Below are 22846 nucleotides of genomic sequence, written 5' to 3'. Positions count from 1 at the left end.
CACTGCCCATTCCTGGGCCTTGGTTACACGCAACAGCAAGGTCGAGACATTGTGAAGAGGTACAGGGAGATGTGTATTAACCCAAGGACTCTTCTTTACACCTGTCTAAGCATTGTCTTTGAAACAGAATGGAACAGCCTCCTCTTGATGAGGTGTACATTGACCGTATGGCCAAGAGGCGGTTAGTGAAACCGTCTGAAAGCTGAGACAGAAGGGATCTGTGCACATCGTGATGCTCCTGTCACCTGCAGGTCCCCTGAGCTAAGCCAAACCTTATGCCACCTTCAGGACCACCCTCACTATTTCCTCTCCTTGTACACCGTTTCACACCTGGTCTGCTTTTCTCTTTCTCCCCCTTCCCTCTTTTGTCTCCTGTCTGATTCCAAACTCGATCAGCTCTGCAATTAATTTAACTGCATGATATCATCACCACGACAGGCTCAGCCAGCGTGTGAAGGAGAAGGGATGGGAGGTGAGGGCAGCCTGCTGGCCACATGTCCTCCTGGAACTGGGAGGTAAGCCCAGGGCCAGAGGCTGTGACACACCTGCGTGCCATCAGCTCTCTTGTGTACGTGTGGCAGAGGAATGAAGTGAAACAGGAGTTTCTCTTTTCCTCCCCGTTCTTTCCTCTCGCCTTCTTTTGTTGTGCCTGTCTGAAGAATAGGAATAATCTTCCAATCTGTAGCTGAGCCTCCTCAACTCCACATTGTTCTCTCTCCCTGCAAGGATGTCTGGCACCACCTGAAAGGCGGCTAAGCAAAGGGGTTTGCTTTTTTTGTTCCTTTTTAACAGTCCTCCAGCGAAAGCAAAAGGAACACTCAGATTCTTCAATAAAGGGGCCATGTAAATGCCTGGGTGAAATTAAAGCACTACAGATTATCAGAATGAAAAATATTATCTCTCAGGATGTCCTTCCTTTTGCTTCACTTGCCGATCTCAGTAGATTAGAGAAGGCTGAATGTCCTTTTCAAACTGCATCTATGCCAAAGCTGTATTGCTTAATTTTTAAGCTTTTCAGGGCATTTTCACTCTTAAAACTGCTACAAAGAATCAAATCAAACTACAGGCAACACATCTCAGTATCTCGACAAGATCCACGGGGAGACGACAGGCCCTCGCGTGCTATTCCAAAAACATTCCAGGAGTGACAAGCCAGCGCCAACCAAGCGCCCAGCATTATCTGGGGCTGATGTAGTGCACAACTGTAGGTGCAGTCACAGAGAAGAGAGCAAACCCAGGGTGTAAAACCCTCTGATTCCTGATCGTCCCGGGGCCCTTTCCACCGAGGAGAATTTTCATTGCAGCCGGATTCCTGCCGCCCCCTCCCTCTCCAGTTGGATGCGGCATTCTCCATTTCCTATATTTAACCACTGCTGCCCAGCAGCTGCTGCGTTTTTCCCCAGGAGCCGGTCAGCTGTGCGAATTCTAAGAAAAGTGTTTTAGAGCCGAACAGGTGCTGGATCCGGCCGACTCGCATCCTTCGGTGCCAAATGGCTGCAGGCTGCTACCCAGCTCTCTAGCGCAGACACTTGCAGGGCTACTTTGATTTACAGTTCTCTCGAGCTGGCTTCAATTTAGGTAGGCAGCTCAACAAATCTGAGCACGTTTTCCCAGAAAGCTCTCAGAATCTAAGCTGTTGCTGAGGTCCTTGAGTTTTCTTCTTGTCTTCCCTTGGCACGGTGTAGCTATGGCTTCCAGTTTTTCTCTACAGATCATAAATTTCAGAGAGTGCTATCACAGAATCACAGAATCAGCATGGAAGGCAAGGGATCCTTGGGCTGTCCTAAACTACATGTTTCGCACAAAATTACCTGTGATTGTAAAAGAAAAAAAATCTGGTTCTTGTACCCCCTCTTCCTTTTTTTTCACCGTTTTGACTGGATCTGTATTTATACACAAACATAATTTCATATACATAAAATCTTTTAATGGAGACTTCTGTCCTTCAGCTGTTTTTCAGCATCTGCATGATGTTTCCCATTACCATGTGCCAGCAGCTGCTTCTTCAGCAGATTAAAAACATACATGGGTATGGTCCTCCTGGCCACCTCCACCACAGGAAGACAGTGGCTCTGAGTAGTTTTTGTGTCCTGAGATGCTACACAGGGACAAATAAATCATGTTTGCACATGAGGATCATTTGTATACTGGTATGTGAATCACCACATACGGCTCAGAAGAAACTGAGGTCAGACAGTTCCTTCACAAAGGATTCCTGGAAGTCAAACTGAAGAAAAGGAATTTCAAGTGAGACTAAATATTTTGTTATTACTCAACCAGCTAACAATAAAGAGTGGTTTTAGGAAGGCGTATGTTTGAACAATTTGGAGCAGGCAAGATTCTCAGAGCAAATCAGTGAAGGTTCATTGCTTTCATTACAGTGCTGATGGTTTACACCAACTGAAGAGCTGCCCACTGTGCATAATTCCTCTGGACCGGGGTGAAAAAGCCATTAGGTTACATGCTCTTTTAATTGCTAATGAAACAGCAATCAAGACTACTTTCAACCAGATTTTCAAATGATCTGGTTTGTGTTTAAAATCAGCAAGGCGCTCGACTCTCTTAACACCACTGAGGCAAGTTTTTATAGTGCCAGTAGGTTACTCACAATAGGTAGTACGATGCCAGCCACAGCAGATTTAACATAGGAGAAATGCTAACGAGTCTGTATTTTTTTTTTTTGTTTTGTTTTGTTGTTGAGGTAGAAGTCTACTGTCATTTAATAAGGTGATGTTATTGCACGCACTGACTGAAGCTCCTTCCGCATGGCTATAGATAGCTACTGTACTTAAGGTGGACATTAATGCTAATTTACAATGAAATGCTGGCTGAATTACATATCATATCCCCATGAGACTGTAATGAACTCCCCATAATTAATGTTATTAATCACGGGCCTAGTGCAGGGGGCATGCATTTCATGTCAAAGGTTCTTATTAATAAACATTTCCATTTTCCCAGTTGATGAGAGCTAACAGCCTGCCAGGACTCTTTCTATCATTCAAACCCGTCTCGGCTTTATAACCCGTAATAGAGCTCAGCTCCATGCAGGTATCTTTTCTCTCAGACTTGGGGTGGTCAGCACTTTGCAGGAGTCACAGAGCAACCCGCATGATGTATCAAAGCTGTGTTTGCACCGATATCATTCTACAATAAATCTGCATGGGGTCAGCGGGGCCAAGAAGTGACCCCCGCATCCCCACGTGGTGAGACATGAAACGCTTCAGAGCTGACTCAAACGCCGTAGAAAAAGGTACTTCAGAACTGAGGTTCCACTTTGATTTTAACTCTTGCTGATATGCATGGGTCTGTGCAGTAACTCAGCAGCCCAAAAATATCAAGTCATCATGGCTGTGCTCATTTCTGAGATCCAGTTTTGCTGCAGCCAACGGGTAACTTTTAACCTGCTATTAGCAAAATCTTTCAGTGCCAGGAACAGAACAAACCCCAGATCCTTTTCTCCCAGCTGCTTATAGTTTCATTCAGATGAGAACATTATTTTTTATGTAAAGATTTTTGCACTTTATCCTTCCTCTGGCTTCCTCCTTTTATTTTTTACTGGTGATGTGATGTTAAATAATAAAAATGTCCCTAAATTCTCTGTTCTTTTATGGAAAATCATAGTAGCTTCTGCTGAAGATAGCTCTAAACTTCACACCATTGATAAGATAATGGTTTCATTAGTGTGTACTTTGGGACCCCTATGTTACGTACCTGTGGTACGGCTCTTGTGGAGCTGCTATGGTCTGCTGTGTTAATGCCTGCCTGGGGAGCCAGGAACCCATGGAATCCAGAGTGGCTCTGTGCATCAAAACCTTTCCTTATATAAATATTTCTCTTACAAGACTGATAAATACATCTTTTCTAGTCAAAGCTATTATTCCAATACAATTTCTACTCTGGACATAATTACACCTGCTTACAGGTGTGATCGCTCCTTATTTTTCTTCTTTACTTCTTCCAAAATAAATTACTCTGATATAAGCATCTCTTTTATGGTGTAATTTTATCTATTCTGAGGAAGTGTGCTCTTCACACTACCCAGATATAATTAATCCAAAACTTCGTTAGTTCTAACGGTCCTTTTAAGCACCTGGGTGCCAGTGATGGAAGACATACATTTTTTTCAGTGCAGAAACTGCAACAGATCATCCAAGCTCTTACCTGCGCTGCAATAAAACAAAGAAACAAACAAATTTCATTTCTGAGCTCTTTTTGTGTCTGCTATCCGTCTTTATGACGCTATTTTTTTCAGCAGCTGAGAAAGGCTGCCTGGCTCTGCTTCCCACTTCTGGTTTAAATGAAGAGGGGCCCGCAGCTGAGAAACAGAAGCACTCTGATCTCACGCCTGCTCTATCCGAGGAATCTGCCATGGCTGTTAACTGCTGGGACTCCTGCTTTGGCGCTGAAAGTGATCTGGCAGGATAAAAAAGCAGGGCTATGGTGCAGTGGAGACCAAGGAAGTGCAGTCATTTAGGCTGGGACTTCATTCTCGCACAGTGTTAAAAGTGGCAGCTAAACCGTCTCCGCAAGGACCCGCTGCTGACAACTGCTGTCACCCTCCTATAGTGCAAACTTCACAGCCAGAGCCTGCTTGCTTGGCATTGCTCACCAACACAGTTTGCTTGGGAGTTTTTGGGGGTATTTGCAGCATTTCGAACATTCAAACTGGCCATTTTCTCTCCTTGCTGTCACGCTTCCAAAAAACCATACAGGAGCATAATCTAAAATCTGCCAAAATGCACACAGAGGTTTGTAATCCATCATACGTCTCCCAAAATACCTTACCAAACTGAAAACCTGTTTATAAGAAGAAAAAAAAAAGTCCAAATGTTGGCAAAGGAAAGTGTGAGAAAAGGGAGGGAGACAGGGAACTGTGCGAAGATAAGTTGTGTCTTAAGAAGTACAACTGTCATTCCCTTTTTCCTTCCTTCTTTTATCCTGTCCTGTGGGCATGTGGGCTAATTAGCATGACTCCTGCAGGCCTGCCAGAGTATTACATAGGATTTATTACACACAACTCTTTGTTGCAAATTCTGCCTGTGAGGGAAGTAGCTGAATAAAAAAAAAATAAAATAAATTAGGAAAGTGACAACTTTCAAAGTCTGACTTCTCCTGCTTTACTAGGAGCTAGCACCAGCTGTACAAGTCAATGAAAATTAACCTTCTCCCCTAACCCTTGGATATCCAGTAAACTCGGATTTGATCCGGATGTTCTGATTTCCACGCAGCTAAAATGCAATCAAATGCTTGATTTTGGGGGATAGATTTGCTTAAATTGTATTAATTCACAAGGATAAACACAATTAGTAGAGCTCATTAGCTTGCAAAATGTAATTTATTTTCTTGAATATACCCATTTCCTTGGATGAAGAGCTCCATTAGCTTTATTATATTTGCAAAGTTTATATAAAAATCCAAACCATAGCAACAAAGAGAAAATTGTTACTACACAGTCACAGCAGTCACTTTTCCATGTTAAATAAGTTTGGCATTTATTTATATTTAAATGAGAATATCTACCACTATCAAGACCAGGATATGGGGCAAGTACTTATACAGAATATAATTAAAACTAATTCAAGCAACAAACGTGGCCTGAAATTAAAATACCCCCCCCAACTTCTTTAACTGAAAAATGACTCAATGTTCTCCCTCAAAAACCCTGTTTGTAATCGCTTAATTATCATAACCAGCAATAATAAAGGGACTCAAGCCATTTACAGTCTCATAAGATGGCTCTGTACTCAGGCACGTCTGGTTTGCTTAGTGCTGTGCTTTAATTTTGCTGTAATATAAAGGCTAGAGAGTGGAGAAAATGAATACATGGCAAAGTACCTGTCATTACTTGTATCATATCACTGAGGTATTCCAAATGCACAATATATGAAAGCGGCCAGTGCAATTTTCATACTGTTATCATTTTTGATATTATACTGTCTAAAAGCAGTGACACACAAAAGAAATGCTTTTATCATTTTCAATGTGGGAATGATACTAATTACATCATCTGTCATCATTATACAGCTAAACAAAACTTTTCTTTCATAGAAAACTGCCATTTAGCAAATTAACGGGTAATGACCCATAATATACAGAAGATTGAAATTTGGGAATTACATTCACATTAGTTTGTTTTCTGCTTTCCCCTCAATTTTATTCCCTGACATCAAGAAAAGGAAGAGAGATGGAGAATTTCTCCAACTATCTAATTTGCCAATAGCCCTACTGTCCTTTGGGAAATCGGTGCAGGATCATCTCTGTCCATATCAATGCATAGTTTGGTTCTACTTAGTGATACAGACTGTCTGCCAAGCCAGGAAAAGCCAGATGTTAGTATACTGATGCACAAAAAAAAACCCAACAACACCAACAAAACACCACTGGGACCAGATTTTCGACATTAAACATGAAACAGTGAGCCTACATTTGCTTGCAAATACTGTATGGCTGCTTGGAAAGCAGGTACTAGAACATGTGTTGACTCCTGTTGACTCCTGAAGCCTGAGCAGGTCACGTAAGAATCATAAAATTATTAAGACTTACTATTATTAAAAGACCTCCAAGATCATCTGGTCCAACCATCCCCCTACCACCAATGTCACCCACTGAGCCATGTCCCCAAGCACCACGTCCAACCTTTCCTTGAACACCCCCAGGGACGGTGACTCCACCACCTCCCTGGGCAACCCGTCCCAGTGCCTGACTGCTCTTTCTGAGCAGAAATGTCTCCTCATTTCCAACCTGAACCTCCCCTGGCACAACTTGAGGCCATTACCTCTAGTCCTATCACTGGTTACCTGTGAGAAGAGGCCGACCCCCAGCTCCCCACCCCTTCCTTTCAGGCAGTTGCAGAGAGCAATAAGGTCTGCCCTGAGCCTCCTCTTCTCCAGTCCAAATACCCCCAGTGCCCTCAGCCACTCTTCACAGGACTTGTGCTCCAGGCCCTTCACCAGCTTCGTAGCCCTGCTCTGGACACACTCCAGGGCCTCGATGTCCTTCTGGTACTGAGGGGCCCACAGCTGAACATAGTACTTGAGGTACTGATGGCACGAAGGAGGCACCTGGCATGCTCCCAGAGGAGCTCAGCAGTGGTACCAACACATGGGAGGCCAGGTAGGTGAACCTCCAAGGGCCCTCCTGTTGCCCAGATGTTAGTTTGGACCTTGTATAGCATGGCTATATGAGCTGTACTGTGCGACATGTTAGAGTGCCACTATCTGTGGGGATTACAAGAGGAACTAACCATTAGAGGTAAGCCCTTAGCTGAAAAACCTATGCTTTTTGGCAAGAAGAAGAAAAAAGACTTCATTTTTCTTTATATCTGACCATGCTATGTTCCTCAGCATACAAGCAGAAATAAAATGTAGACTAGTGTGTGGATTATAATACAGATTTCAGGTGTGATGCACTGACAGCCAAGACAATATAGCTAATACATCTAACTCCAGAAAGGCACATTTTAGCCAGACCTTTGCTCAGGCTACACTGCTGTGGTCCACATCAGATACTTCCTTTCATCTTGTAGACTACAACACAAACAAAATGAAAAATAAAAGGGAATTGTCAGTGTGAATTAAGAATAAAAATAATGGCAATGACCAGTGAATTTGCTATTAATTAGCCATGTCAGCAGATCAGCAGACAGTCATTAGGTGCTTCAGATAGCCAGGACAGTCATCATTAGGTGCTTTAGATAGCCAGGAAGTCATTGAGCATTTGGCCTTCAATTCCCATTGTCCACATTGGGGTGTTTAGGCCTTTTCCCTTGCCCGTAAGGTGATTTCCTGGCTTAAGGGAAATTCTGAACAGAATGCATCTGTAAAGTTAGGAGAAGTTCTCAGTTCCAATTTATCATTGTTGAAGTGGATTAAAGGATTTTTTATTAGTAACACTTAGAGCTCACTTGTTCATGTACCTGGAGACTTCTACCAGAGGAAGTCTTCCCTAGCAGACAGCCTGGCCAAATCAAAAGCTGAAAATGAGCGTGTGATGAGCGCATTACACAGGCTGATGAGGACCGTGATGAGCTGGGAATTAGTGAGGAAACCTTTGAGAAAAGACCAAGAGCTGGTGAGACAGTGTACATGGCACTCTTTTTTTTCTGAGTCACTGCAAAACCACAAAGCTCAAGTACCCGGCGGGACACTGCATTACTGCAAGTCTCGTCTCCTGATTGAGGTATCTTAAGCTTCTTGCTTCTTAAAACTCTCAGTAGGCCATAATATATTAAACAGTGTAAGATAGTACGATAAATTCGTGAGATAAAAGTATAAATAGCACTTTAATAAACCAAGTCAAAACTGTTGGCAATATATGTTGAACTTAGCTTTAGTTATGCCAATGAAAATAGTGACAGGTAAAACACTGGATGTATGACATGCAGAAGAAGCTGTCCATGGGCAAATGAGGCAAGCCAACTTGATCACAAATGGGGGCTAGACTGTTTGCTTACCTCTCCTGGATCAATATGTTTTAGTGTTAATAAGAGGCAAATATTGTGTTACTGCTAGGTAACTTTTAAACCCATAATATCAAAAGGCCCACTTAAAAAATTATCTGTAAAATACAAGGGTTGTACTTTGTGATATTGTACTTCTGACAGTGAAGCAAGTGTTCACCAAGAGGTGTACATCTTCTGAGACTCTTGACCCTTTTTCTGAAATTTAGGATGGGACCAGGTTATGATAAGATATTTATATTCAATCTAAGTCTTTTAGGTGTCTGAGCTCCTACGTCTGTGGAAATCTGATCAGTGCAGCCAACGGAGCTGAGCGTGATTCAGGTGGGCAACCAGCTTCAACTGGGTTCAGCAGCTGGCATGCTGGCTACTGACACTGCCTGATGCTCTGGGATAGCCGAGACACCTAAAAGCAGCTGACACCTATGGAAAAGGTGGGCCCTGCCAGTACCAGGAGACCAGATAAGATGTACTGCAGGCCTAGGATATACACGGCCCTAACTGCCCATGTTTATGTGACTGGGTAATGCGCCTACTTTCTAAATTTAGTTAAGTTAGGGAAGAAATCTTACCCAAAAGACTTGACTACCAGCTGGGGTTCTTTGAAGTAATACTTCAGTTTTGAATATAAATGATCCTGCTTTCTCATTTACTAACCACATAGTAACATTCAACAATGTCATTGCGTCTTTTCCTTATTACTATGATCTTTTTAACATATTCCATTGTGCATTTAAGATTTTAAGTAAATGTCTCTGCATCTCTTTCTGGGAGGTAGGTTCCTTGCACTCTCTTGGTTGTGAGTTCATGGCTGACAGACAGCTACGAACCCAGCCAAACGCTATCTCATTTTTCTTCCCTCCAAACTTAAAATATTAATTTCATTGTCTTGGCGTAGTTCCAGACTATGTAATTATAATCTAGATCCAGACTGCGTAATTATAATTTACATCCTTAAAGCACCTCTCTCCTTTCATTTGGATGCAATATGGCTACCCCTTTTTCTGCCATAAACACACAGTGTGGGCCCAACTCTGCTCTAGGGATGGCTACCTCCCGCTGCAGCGTGAAGCTATCTTAAAAAGCCAATATTGCTTTCAGCGAGTTCAAAGTGGTAGGAACCAGCCCATGTCGCCAACTCATTTAATAAATGCAAAAGGACTTTGCACTTTTCAGATAGACTCCAATTCTCAACTGTCTATTAGAACATATTTTGGTATTTAGAATGTGCCTTCTTAATATGTTTAGACACTATTTCTAGACAGTTACATAGATCTTTGGTGCATAAATAATAACTAATGCCTTTACTGTGCCCAAACAAGTTTCTAGTTTCTCAGCCCTTCTCCACTTTCTTTAAATAAAAAAAAATCAGTCTCAGGAAATACCAAATCTTACTGAAGTACTGAATCTGTCACTACAACATCCAAGAATTTGGAGAAAAAAAATATATGCTAAAATCACTTCCTGGCTTTGATAAAATTCTTGATTTAATTTACCCTTAAAGCCAAGTGATGTTCTCAGCATTGCTTTATCACAGTGCAAGTGAATTAAAGCATCTCTGACTGATAACACCTAAATTCACTTGCTTTCACTACACATGGTTTGCCTATATGGCAGTTTTGAGAGAGGGAAAAAAAAGTAAAATGGTAATGGCTTATCCAAAGGCATAAGTGGCACTTCCAGGGAAGAGCTGTGGAGCTGATTTAAGTTCTCACAGAAGAAAATCTTGCTGGTGTAAGGTTTTATCAGATTGCTCTTGTAACGTACTCCACTTCTGGACATGAGTAGCAGAGTAGCAGCTGTCCTTGGGCAGCATGTCAAATTTGCTTTTACCATTCTAGCAAGTAAAATACATGTAGAACTGTGTTATAATGGAGCTGAAGGAATGTGAGCTACATTTATGCAAATAAAAGACTATTGTAAATATTTCTTATCTTCAGTGTTAAATATCTGCATGTGCCCGAAACTGAAATCACTTGACAGATTCATGCTGGAGGTACCTGCCATCCATCTAGCTAAAGCTCTGAAATGCTCCTGCAAAGTGTTTTTCTATTTGGATGCTCAATGTGGCTTCCAAATCAGGGCTCTAACCACCCTACAGAAGTATAAAAAACCCTCAAAGAAGTGCACTGCTCATAAAACAGCACAGTTTGGCCATGACAGGAGTATATCTAGCAGAAAAACACCTAAACCCCAGCAAATTCAGCCATCTAGAAAATTCACATCTGTAACAAAGTCTGCACAGCATGCAGGAAAAGGAAAAGCGCAGAATTTCCTATTTCCTAGGTTACAGGCAATAGGAGGCTACTGGCACTGCTCCTCCATCTGTTTTCCACAGGATGGTAGTGTTTTGTGCAAAATGCTCCTTGTTCTAAAGAGCATCCACAGCTTGGGGATGAAAGGAACATTTATGCTTTCACTCACAAGGAAAAGGTCACACAGAGGAGCTGGGCTTGGTGTTGGGTTTGGATCCCCCTATAAATCAGCCAGACTGAGCAGCAGTGTCAGCCCATGATCCTCTTAAGGATCTTCTGTTTTAGCCAATTTTGTGTTTTTCATATCATCTTCCTCATCCTCACCCAAATACTTTAGTGACTGATGGACAAAACATACTTTGTTTTCCTCTGAAACATCAGAGGAGTCATAAATAAAAATGTAATGTTCTCTTTAGTCCTACGTTGTTCTTGTTTTTTGATGTTGCAATGCAACTGAGCAGATCTGTGCAGTCTTCAGGCAAACCCTCCAAACTCCATTTTAGGTCCTTGGAAAGTATAACACAATCAAACTGTGGAAACGTGATTAGATATCTTGTACCTTGTCTAGCCAAATGCATCAGACTTAATTGTGTGTACACATAGATATACGTATATATATTTATGTACATACACATACATGTATATATATACTGCTGTCTATACTCCTAGTCAAACCCTTTTCTTGAACCTCCTGATTTTTTCAGTAGTCCAAGTATTTTTCCAGTGCAGTAATAATCTTGTAAAACATTACATGTTGTAATTTTCTGAACTGATTCTGACAAAACTTTGTCACCCTTACTTATCTTTCTGAAACATGGAAGTTTTCTCTATGTGTAATCATTCCTGCAAGCCTATGTATCTCCTTCCCAGTGATGATTTCACCTGATGATATTTTCCAGAATAACTTGTCTGGGAATCTAACGTCATGATTTGTAAATATTAACATGCAGTGATATACAAATACCTTGTTATCCTCGCTTCGTATGGCTAGAAACCTGAATATACACAGAACAGAAAACAGACCGAATACAAGAAGCTTGAACATCCTACTGTGTGGAAAGAACTCAGTAACATATCTTTGTGACAAAGTACAGAAATACAACATCCAGAAATATGTATGTCTATTGCTGGGAAGAATTTTCTTACATGAGCTATTCAAATTGTGGCCTGAATTATTTTGTACTTAAGGAAACAAAACAAAACAAAACGAAAAAAAAAAATAATAAATAAATCATTGATACAAGTTATTTCTAATTTACAAAATACAAATCCTTCCTTTCCTCAAAGTTTGCATCATGTAAACATAGAAGAAACAAGCAGATTGGTGGGATGTTACGCCAAACCTAATTTCCTGACAGTTATTCCTCCTTTTAATTCAGCAGAAGTCCTTGTGTCTTTTGTCTTACAAAGTATGATCAGTTATTTAAAGATAAACATTTTTTTTTTTAGATTTATGTTTGTAAAGCACTTTGAAGATGCAAGGTGTTATGCAAGTCCCATGTTGTTATTATTATTGACTGCAGCTCAAACCCAGCCTCGCTGTGGGATAGCAGAACTTATCATCTGCAATCTCAAGGCACAGCAGGGTAAGAAAAGTTGCTATTTGGAAATGTTTGTATTTTGCAAATCTGCTTAGACTTCTTTTTTTTTTTTTTTTTTTTTTTTTAACCCAACATGGGATAGAATGATTCTTACGTGGAATGCAACAAGAAAAATGATTCTTTTTCATTCAGAGTTCAGCAACTGCTTCACCGAGGACCGACAATTATATAAAAAAAATGCATTTCTACTTTCTTGTAGGGAAACCGAAAGAGCCCCCAACCTCTGCTGACTTTCTGCAGTAGCTGTAACTTGACTCTCTGTTTTTAAATCAATGAAAGCAAAAGAAGTGGAAGTATCCACTGTGAAGAGGAAATCTTAGTGAGAAATTCAAAAGCCAAACTTGTGGAGAAAACTGAACATTCAGGAAATATGGTTCTGAGGTGGCTCCAGGCACATGAGGACTATGTGAAAAGAAAATAATATGTGAACCTAGGAGGAGAGACAAAGGTTGCATCCAAATATCTGTCAGGAGATGAACAAGACAAAGGATCAAGGGAAGACAAGACCAGAGAAATCAGAAAATAAACATAAGAGGTTCTGAAGGGAGAACAGGGACACCACAAGAGTTTTGGAAGGCAGTAGAGTGAGCAACTTTCAGAACATCCAAATGCAGTTCCAGCTCTCTGCGAGTGGTTTTTGGAACAGGATTTGGATGGATGGATGAACAGGTAGCCAGCCTAGAAAATGAGAGAGAAGGAGATTGCTTTAATTATACCATAGATTATATTGGTTCATTACCTGTTTACATTCAAAAAATTTGCTGCTCGCTCATTCTGCGCCAAAGGCAGCCTAGATTTTGGGTATCAAGTGGTCCCTGAGAAAATTTGTACTTTGTGAGTCTAGTGTTGTGTGGAGACAAAACAGTAATTCAACAGAACTCAGCCCTGACTCCTCTCAGACCTACTTCAAATGCATTTAGTGGCCACTGTCATGTTAAGAAGCCACGTTCTAAGTAAAGCACGTCTTAGACTTTGAGTGGGGAGAAAGTGTATGCAATGTTTCAAGACATCTTAAAATTTATTATTGTGTCATTACCTAAAGGCACCTGCAAGTGATGACATAAAATCATTTAACAGAATAAAATCAAAATTCTCTAGTTCTGTACTTTCAAGAACAGATGAACTAAAGTTGCCAATCCGGAGTTTATTCTAAAAAAATAGGTATCAATATAAGCACAATGGAGCAGATGAGTTTTAAGAGTAGTTTCAGTTTTCACTGCATTTTAGCAACCCTATACTTTTTTTTTTTTTTTTTTTTTAAATAACCCTTATAAAATATTGGTAGTGGTAAGAGGCTCCTGCTCCAGTTGAAACTTGGAAATCTCAAGTCACTCACACACTGAGAACTGTCAATCAAAGGAGAATTCAGTGACCTTCTTTATGCTGTACGTTTAGCGAGGTAATGTTCTAGGACTATTACAAATCCTCTTTGACTCTTCAATGCACTAAATCATTGTCTGTCATGACCTGACCAATAGTGGCATTAAAAGACAGGGCAGGAATTACTGAAAATACTCCGTCTGGACCACAAAAAGGTGGAATGTATTTCAGTCTCACTCAGCTGATGGCTCAGATGCCCCTCATCAATTTTGCTACTCCATTTCTGATGACAGAAAACTGCAATCAATATTGAAAAACATTTTAAATTAGAGGACCTGTTCAAGCACTTATTTTATTACTGCAGGTGAACATGCTAAAACATAAGCCAGCATTGTGCCCTTGTCACAAAGAAGGCTAACTGTAGCATGGGCTGCATTAGGCCAAGTATTCAAGGCCAGCAGGTAGAGGGAAGCGATCCATCCCCTCTACTTAACACTGGTGAAACTACCAGTACCGTGTCCAGTTCTAAGTTCCCCGACATAAAATACCTGGACATACTGGAGGGGGCCCAGTGAAGGGCCAGGAAGATGATGAAGGGCCTGAAACATCTCTTTTATGAGGAGAGGCTGAGGGAGGTGGGACTGCAGCCTAGAGAAGAGAAGGTTCAGAGGAGATCTTGAAAATGTATATAAATACCTGAAGAGAGGGTACAGAGAGGACAGAACCGGGCTCTGCAGTGCCAGAACAAGACGCAATGGGCATAAATTCAAACACAGGAGATTCCCTCTGAACACCAGAAGTGATTCTGTGCTATGTGGGTGGTGGAGCCCAGAGAGGTTGCGCAGTCTTCTCCTTGGAGATCTTCACAAGTCACCTGGACATGGGCCTGGGCACTCTGCTCTGGGTGGCCCTGCTAAAGCAAGGGCTGGACCAGATGGACCCAGAGGTCCCTTCCACCTCAACCATTTTGTCATTCTGTGAACAATTACATGTCACTAGCAAGGTGAGCCTACAAATGATCACTAGTTGTTTATATCTTGGTACTATTCAGGCTACCCCATAAAATCAAGACTATCTTAAGGAAAATGCAGTAAGAAGCACGTACCATGCTGACAGACCGCTATGCTGACCTAACTGTCCTACAAGAAATAAGAGATAAAATGCACATTTCTATTGTAGAATTCCTTGCCTGCAACTATATACATATATATATATCTATATAGTTGCCTACAGACATATGGTAATATTCACTATACAAATTTAGGTATATAGACGTATGTAAACTGTTTATCTCTCTATATGTATGGATACAAAAATAGGGGAGATTTTCCTAAGGTTACACAGGCCATGTATTCTGATGCAAGGCTGAGAACTGAAAACAAACTTTCTAAAGCCTTTATCACACCAAATCCTTTAGTAAATGTCATTAGGATTCCAAATGCTAGTTTGAACTTTGAATTTCCCTCCCCTCCTCTTGCATTAATGTGCAAAACTACGTACGCTCACAGAATTGCAGGTCAAGCTGAAGTCCCTTTGAAAATTCAACCTTTTGTGAAAAAAAAGCTGATGGTTATTGAAAAAATGTTGTTGTCTGCCTTGTTACTATTCATGATTAAGGAAAGTAAATATTGTCTGAAGTCTAATGAGAATTCCAATGCAATAAAGTCAAGTGTGAAAGGTGCAATCAATAAGTGATGATGCAACAGTATTCGTTTGTAGTTTTGTTATCGTTTAGTTCATGGTATTTGGTGATGCTTGAAAATGAAGTGTTAAGAAATTAGTGTTACAAGGATTAACATTCAGATTTTATTTCTGATACTGTTATGTTTCTACAGTCATTACAGTATGAACACTAATTAGCATCTGATTTTGTTTCCCACTAGTTAAGGACTGCAAACCAAAAAAAATAAAGAAGAAAAAATACTATGGAAACAAACATCAATGTTATCCATGAACATCCATAAATTAAAACGCAAAATGTCCATGGCTAATTTTACACTGCAGGAGAAAGTACTGCAATAAAAATATTTTTTCTCATTTTTTGATTTTGCACCCACGCTTCAAGGTAGATTGAATTTATGAAGAAAGACTCTTTCCAGGCGTATGACAGATCTCAGAGTTCAAGCTGGACCATTTGTGTCTTACACACAGCAGGGCTATCAACCAGGGGTTCAATTTTGGATTTACTACAAGTCTTGGATATAAAGAACCATACTACCCTATAAAATAGTCAAGGACTAAATCTCAGATAATCAGTTATTCCGGCAAGAGTACCACTCAATTTTAGTCCTTTATCACGCATTAACTTTTCTCCATCTTGGCTCAAATGGACTGGCAGGCATGTAGACGTTGCCCTCTATTACTGCACCATGACGTGGGGTACTAGCACCTTGTGTTAGAAACTGAAGGGACAGTTTCTCTCCCTCTTCCCTCTGCACAGGCACCTTGTGCAAGTGCAACTTGTGCTGGCACATCATGTAGCCTGAAGATACAGAAATTCAGTTTGAATATTCTTTGCTGCTCAACTTTTTTCTAAAGAAACCATAAAAATTTGGCTATGTGAAATTCTGTGGATATTCACTGAATATCTTCACGAGGAAATATCTTCAAAAGGGCCATTACAGTCCAAACCAGAGACCCTTCAGAACTGGTGTTGATTGTATATGGTGAAAGATCCCATGCATTTCATAAGGCAGCTCTACAGAACATCACACATTGCTAAAAGCAATAATTACTTTGAAACGTTATTTATGTCTCCCGTAATGTGACTGTTTTATAAATTCACTAAGTAAATGGATCATGCAGCTAAACTTAATGTTCATATTTAACATATTATAGAAGCAATAAAGAATCCTATTGCAGAATATCACCCATCCAGACTAAGGAGATTCTGTAACCCATGCAAGAAAATCTTGTGAGTAGTTTCAATGGAATTAGGTGAGAATTAGCTGTGACACAGTAAAGAGAATGGCCTATCTGTTTTATACCATGTTTCTTGTTACAAAAATAAATTATTTGCAAAGCCACAGAAATGACTTGACTCTTTCAGTCATGTAAACGAGATCTCTTGACCTATTGCAAATGAGACAGCATACTAGCTGTGCCTTTAACTTTTGGCAACGTTATTTGTTTACTTTCATTTAGAGGCAGCCAAGTAAGAAACCTCGCTCTGAATGCACACAGTATAATACAGCCCCAACGTATACACAGCCAAGTGAAAAATATGGGAAATTAAGCATGATGTTTCATATCAGGTCCCTAATAAAGTCTAAAAATATAAGAAATATAAGAAATCCTATCATATTAACTAGCAAGTACTGCTCTTTCACTTAAGGGATAGTTGGGTAATTATTCAAACCTGTACAAGACTGGATTGTCAAGTCAAATAATAATACAGAGTATCTCAGGATAATGAGATAGATCTTAGGGCCATTAGCAGTGGCTCCTATTATAATAGTGGCCAAGATTCCCCAAGAAAGAAAGAGAATATATTTAAATGAAACTAGCAGAGAACTAGTTTGAACTTGTATATTTGAACAGCTCAGCACTTTTATAGCCTCCATTTCTTCCCAGAGAGAAAGCTGTCTATCATGTAAGACTGTGAAATCAGTTGGGCTTTAGAGGCTGAAATCCCAAAGGGCAGAAATTAAAACAAAACAAAACAAAACAAAAACGAAAATTGAGTCACATTGAAATTCATAATGTTTATATTAAGAATCTTATTCTAGCAAGGTTTTAAGGTCTGGTTAGACACCTAGTTGTCTGCTCTATCCTGATTCTTTTCCTCTCATTTGAAGGTTGTTTAAAAAGCAACAAAGTCCAACTTTTACCTTCTCTGACATTAGCTCTGACTAGAGGAATTATAGCTTTAGAATTACGGGCTTTTAAGACTTAGGAGGAGATGACTTTTTCATTATGAAATAACTCCTGCTTATGAGACATTTGTGTATGCAGGCTAATTATCTTATGTTTGTTTTTAACTGCTCCAGGACCAGGAATAACTCAAGAGCTGGTGGTCATAAATAGAGAAGCTAGCAAATCCCTGGGAAAACAGCTGTCTAGCTTGCAATTTATGAGGTAAAGTCTGGTTAGTGTGTCAGCAGTTGTCATGGATTAGAAATACGGCTCGTTTCAATATTCTCCTTATAAGCCTCTTCTAGGTACAAAGGTTTCCAAACACCAGACCAGAGCTAGGTCTGGCATGCCCAGCATATTTATTAACTCTCTCCCTCACCTTAACGAACACCTCGTGAGCTGACTGCCGCCTCTCACGCTGTCAAGCGAAGCTCCATTTCCCGAGTGCTCAGTGGCACGCGGACAATCAGACTGGACTAGGGTTTACAGCAGTTTAAGCAAGAATGCTGATTAAGACGTTGCAAATCAAATATTAAAAGACTGATTAAATATTTTACTATCTTCTTACTTAGACTCTGACTTGAAGTTTGCTTCACCTGCTAGCCAGAGATACGCTGAAGGTTAATTGATGGAGGAAGAGTACGTAACAGCTGATGCTGCTGGCCCAAAGTATGCAAGGCATTTGAGAGTATTCCTCACCTCAAGTGTGCAGTCACTGACATGCTCATTTGTCTCACTAGGTTAGCGTCACTAGGGCTCAGATATGTGATCAAATTACCACAGTGAAAGTGGTTTAGGCTTATGTGTTTTTCCTTGTATTGTATATTTGCACGTCTCTGATGACACCAAGTAATCCTTTAAATTGTGTTAATTTGATCATGTATCCAAGTATCCAGTGCAGTAAATTGGGATAGGTGGCTAAGAAAAGTGGAGATGACGCCTTCAGAAGACGAATAGCTTCCATGGAGAGAAGAGACATCCAGCAGCTCAGTCTACCAGGCTTAGAGCGTAAATCTCTGCCCTTCCTCCTTCTACAAAACCAAGGGTTTGTAACTCATAAACCTAACCTGACAGATTGCTTTTGAGGGTTTTCATTTCTTTTAAAGGGAAAGAATTAACAAAACTCTTAAAAAGCAACTGTTGGTAATTTTTTGGCTATACACCAGGGCTCATATTACTTAAAGCCCATCTAGATCTTGAGAAGAAAAATTCAACAGATCACCCCCCTGCAGGTGTTCTAGTCATATTCAGGGCTCAAAGCTGAGAATTTAAAAGCAGTTCAAATATTTTGCTTTAGAAAAGTACTCTGAGCTTTTGTCTTAACTCTTTTTAAAGAGACGTTTGGTAAAGATTTGCACATACCAAAGTACAATTTATGTAATGAGCAGGAAGAGTTATTGGACTAATCATTTTTAATAGAGATTCCTTGTCTTTAATACAGAGCCACACAACAGAACTTAATAGCTTGTGGCAAGTAAATAATTTACACATGGATTGTGTCTGAATACAAATGTATACATAAAATATCACAGACTTAATGAAGCCTTCGGGGTGTTTTTTTTTTAATCAATTTAATTGATTTTGCTGATAGGTCTGCATTTATATTTTTGTAAGCTGCATTTCACTTTACCTTCACAAGTGGCACAGTCATGATTTTCAAGGGAGCAGGGAAAACTACACAAATGAAATTAGAAACTAAGCGCACAGACAGCAGATATTTTTAAAGCGTCTGGGGTAAGACACTCGGAAATAACATTTCACCATGACCCAACAACGTGGCTCATTTAGAAACTACTTATCAGAAAAGGTCAACCTTTCAGGAATGCTCCTGACAATTCATGGTGTTTTGTGGCATTTGAGCCCAATGAAGCTGGTAATGAAGAGTTTTACCCTAACGCTGAACATTTTGGGTTGTTCAGCTTCAGTCAATAGGGTTGCTTGAGTTTGGTTTCGGCTCTGAAGTGGGGGAGAAGGCAACAGCTGAAAAAGTTTAGTGTTGTGACTAATGCACAACTGGGGCCAAAAAGAAAGTGGCCTGCTGTAAACATGATCTGTACATACATAAGCATACATTAAACTGTAAACATACAGTTTAAGAGGAGGCATGGGATGACGGCTGCCTAATGTGTCTCCATATCAGATAAGCACCAGCTTATTTGATGGGCCCTGAAAGCTCTTTTTCCCTATAAAAGCTACCCGAAGTTCGTCCCCCCTCCTTCTAAAGCACTACTTTTCATCATCATTAATTCATCAAAGCTATGCATTACAGAAAAGCCCAGAGACAGACGCTGGAGCCGGGCGGGCGGGCCCGAGGAGAGCGGTGGGGAGCCCTGGGTGGCCGCCGTCCTCGGCCCCGCCGCCGTCCGTGCCCGCGCGCCCCGTGGGACCGAGCCGGCCCGCCTTACCTTTGGGGTGCCAGGGGTCCGTGAACTCGTACTTCCCCACGCCAATTGTCCGCAGCATCTGCACCCTGTTGGTGTTGTCCGGGCCCCCCGCCGTGTTGGGGGGCAGCGGGGCAGCCGCCTGCCCGTTGGTGGTGGGCGCGCTGCTGGGCAGGGCAGCCGAGGGCAGAGCTGGCGGCGGTGGTGGCAGCATGGGACAAGCCAGGTGGCCATTGCCCACCGCCCCGGGGCCCGGGTGGGCCACCGGGCCCACACCGCTCATGGAGGGCATGCTGAGGGGCTGGCTGTTGGTGTACAAGGGCTGGCTCTGGAGGTTGACCACCATGTTGCTGAGGGGCTGGGAGGGCTGCGGCTGGAGCTGGTAGTGAGCCGGCATCAGCGGGAGCTGGGGAGTGACGTGCGGAGGGAGGGAAGGCGTGACGCCGATGACAGGGGCTTGGACGTTGGCGGCCGGGCTGAAGGTGGGCGGCTGCGTCATCCCGTAGGAGTGGGTGATGAGGGCGGGCTGGCTGCCGGCCGCCACCGTGGTGACCCAGGGCGCTGCACCTGCGGCATGAAGGAAGGCTGGCAATGGTAGCGGGCTCGGCACCGAGGGGGGGACCAGAACAAAACCGCCCCAAGTCTGCCCGTCACGCTCCCGCGTCCGCCCGAAGCACCACCGAGCCACGCTCTTATCCTTCACAGTATCGAAAGCGGCTCGGGATCTGGAACTCTTCCAACCCAATAAGTGCATAAAATTGCTACAGCGTTGTGAGTGCAATTGTTAAAATACTCATCAGGTGACATGCAGCATGTTTACGGTTTTATGTGTTTTGCGCTTTACGCAGCTTAAGCACACGCTTCCAAGAAAATTAACCTCTTTCCCCACCGTGCTTTCATGGCTCCCTGACAAACACTCTGTGTGTATAATAATGGTGCTCCAGCCACTACAAAGAGATTGTAATTAGGTGTCTGGCATAGTAGCACAATGTATGATATGTGTCTGGAAGCTGGAAATCATTTCAGGTAGTTCTGGACATAAAAGAGGTCTTAAAGTATTACAGAGTGCCTTTTACTCTAGTGAAGGCAAAGAAGGAAGGGAAAAATAAAAAAAACACTTTAATGAACTTGCAGGCATCTTAATACATTTATATTAGCCCCAGCACAGAAGAAACTTGAGGGGTCTTTACAATGAGAGAAAAACCCTGCTAAAGAATACAGAAAGGGCTCACAATGAAGTCTAATTTACAGAGGTAAATGGGGATAGTGCATTGAATTTGCTTTGAATGACTCTCCCTTGTCGAATTACAAATAAGATTAAAAACATACCTGGGTTTTCATTCTCCCTCATCTGTTTAGAGGGTGGCTCATCAGTGTCCCAGGGTGTAGACTGATTGATGGGTGTCTGTCCCCACCTAACGCTAGTTGCAAGTCCTTGAGGCTGATTTTCAGTCTTGGAAATGCAAGGTGCCTACCAGAGAGAGAGAAAATACAAAATGAAAGTGTTAAGATAATTTGGAATAATCACTGTTTGTCATAACTAGAAGCTTGCTTGTTTGTTACAGTCCAAGAGGATATCTTTAAATATCACTTTCCTCTAGGCTTGCATGGCATATCTATTTAGAAAATACAATATTTAAAAAATATTTATTTCTGGAAATTTAATAGAGCCACCATTTAACAAAAAAAACAAAACAAAACAAAACAAAACAAAAAACAAACCACAAAACCAAGTACTTTCAGAAATAAGTTGTTTCTTTTGCCTTGAAAATAAATAAAAAAATAAACATGCATGGCAATATCCATTCAGACAGTCACAGCTTATCTAAAATGGGACAATCTTCTGTTTGCTCAGTCTCCTCCAAAAATGGTGGGTTTTGTTTACCAGAAGGCAGGAAAAGAGCGACTTGTTTACAACTGTAGGACAAATTACTGTAGAACAGTAAAGAGAAGTCTCAGTATTTACTGTCTGTCAACCCTTAAAATTGAATGCCAATAAAAAAAGCAGCGTAACAGCCATTGGCCGCTAAAGTGGGTATGTTGGCAGTTCTTCAGAGATGTTAAAATAACTGTAAAGTAGGGGAAGGATCGGGGCTGACTAATCATCAAGGGGTCTGTGATCTGAAAGAGATTTGTAGATAAAGAAACTATCACGTGGACTGAAATGTTAAACCAGCCAGCTCCCCCCCTCCCAGCAATTTCAGGGGTTCTTCCCAAACAACCATGCCTTTGCAGAGAAAAGGCTTGTACAAAATGAGGGTGCTCTAACAGGTCTCGTTTATTTGACTTGGCAGTATATTTCATTGCTAGAAGATTAAAAGTTTTTGTTTTGTTTTGTTTTTACTGGTGTCAGAACCCCTAAACCAAGAAAACGGAACCAGCTGCCTATTGCTGAATGAGTATTGAGGATTGAAGCCATAAAGAATAGGAGGCCAGTCTGAGTGATCGCTTGTTTGCCTTACATCTGGGAAGTAATTTAGCTCCGAGACGGAGGTACAGAGGCTCCATAAATGCCCTGGGTCACGTTGCACCAATGAAATCTCTGTCAACACCACTGGCTTTTTTTTCCCCATTACTAGTACTTCAATCACTGAATGAAAAAAATCATTAACAGACCCATTTCTGCCCTCTGCAAATACATGCGTTCCTTTCCCAAGTCCATCTGTCATTCCTCACCTCTTTAAATCCATCGGAGGTGCCGGCTCTCCTCCACTCAGCGGCTTCCTCCTGTCCTCCCTTCTGCCCCCACCAACACCCTTCCTAGCTCTTCTGCTCTGCTCCAACACTCCCTCCTTCATCCAAATGCCTCCGACATCTCCTATCACACATTTCTTTTCTACCTGAGATTTATCCTTCCTAGGCTGTGGCAATCAGGAGATCTGGGTGCAGACCTTGATGGAAGATAGGGCTTTTGCCGTGCTGCTGTCTTTGCTGCCAGAAGCCACAGTGGAAATACTTTCCTTTAAACATTTC

The 22846-nt window shown here is 41.4% G+C and overlaps 1 protein-coding gene across 10 annotated transcripts in view; it reads right to left on the bottom strand.

The window, feature by feature from the left end:
• KLHL29 (kelch like family member 29) overlaps positions 1-22846 on the bottom strand; it is a 390690-nt gene that overhangs the window by 116209 nt on the left and 251635 nt on the right. For 9 of the 10 annotated variants that reach the window (XM_084515322.1, XM_084515325.1, XM_084515328.1 and 6 more), the window contains 2 exons: positions 21203-21344; positions 19898-20440 (listed from right to left, as the gene is read on the bottom strand). In XM_084515322.1, the coding sequence (XP_084371448.1) occupies positions 19898-20440; positions 21203-21344 (685 nt within the window). The remainder of the gene's footprint in view (positions 1-19897; positions 20441-21202; positions 21345-22846) is intronic. The other variant, XM_084515321.1, reaches the window with a different exon arrangement.

This window comes from Aythya ferina (genome assembly GCF_964211825.1).
Source record: "Aythya ferina genome assembly, chromosome: 3".
Classification (NCBI taxonomy): domain Eukaryota; kingdom Metazoa; phylum Chordata; class Aves; order Anseriformes; family Anatidae; genus Aythya; species Aythya ferina.
The sequence above is the reverse complement of the archived record's forward strand: the minus strand, read 5'-3'. Positions and strand labels throughout refer to the sequence as shown.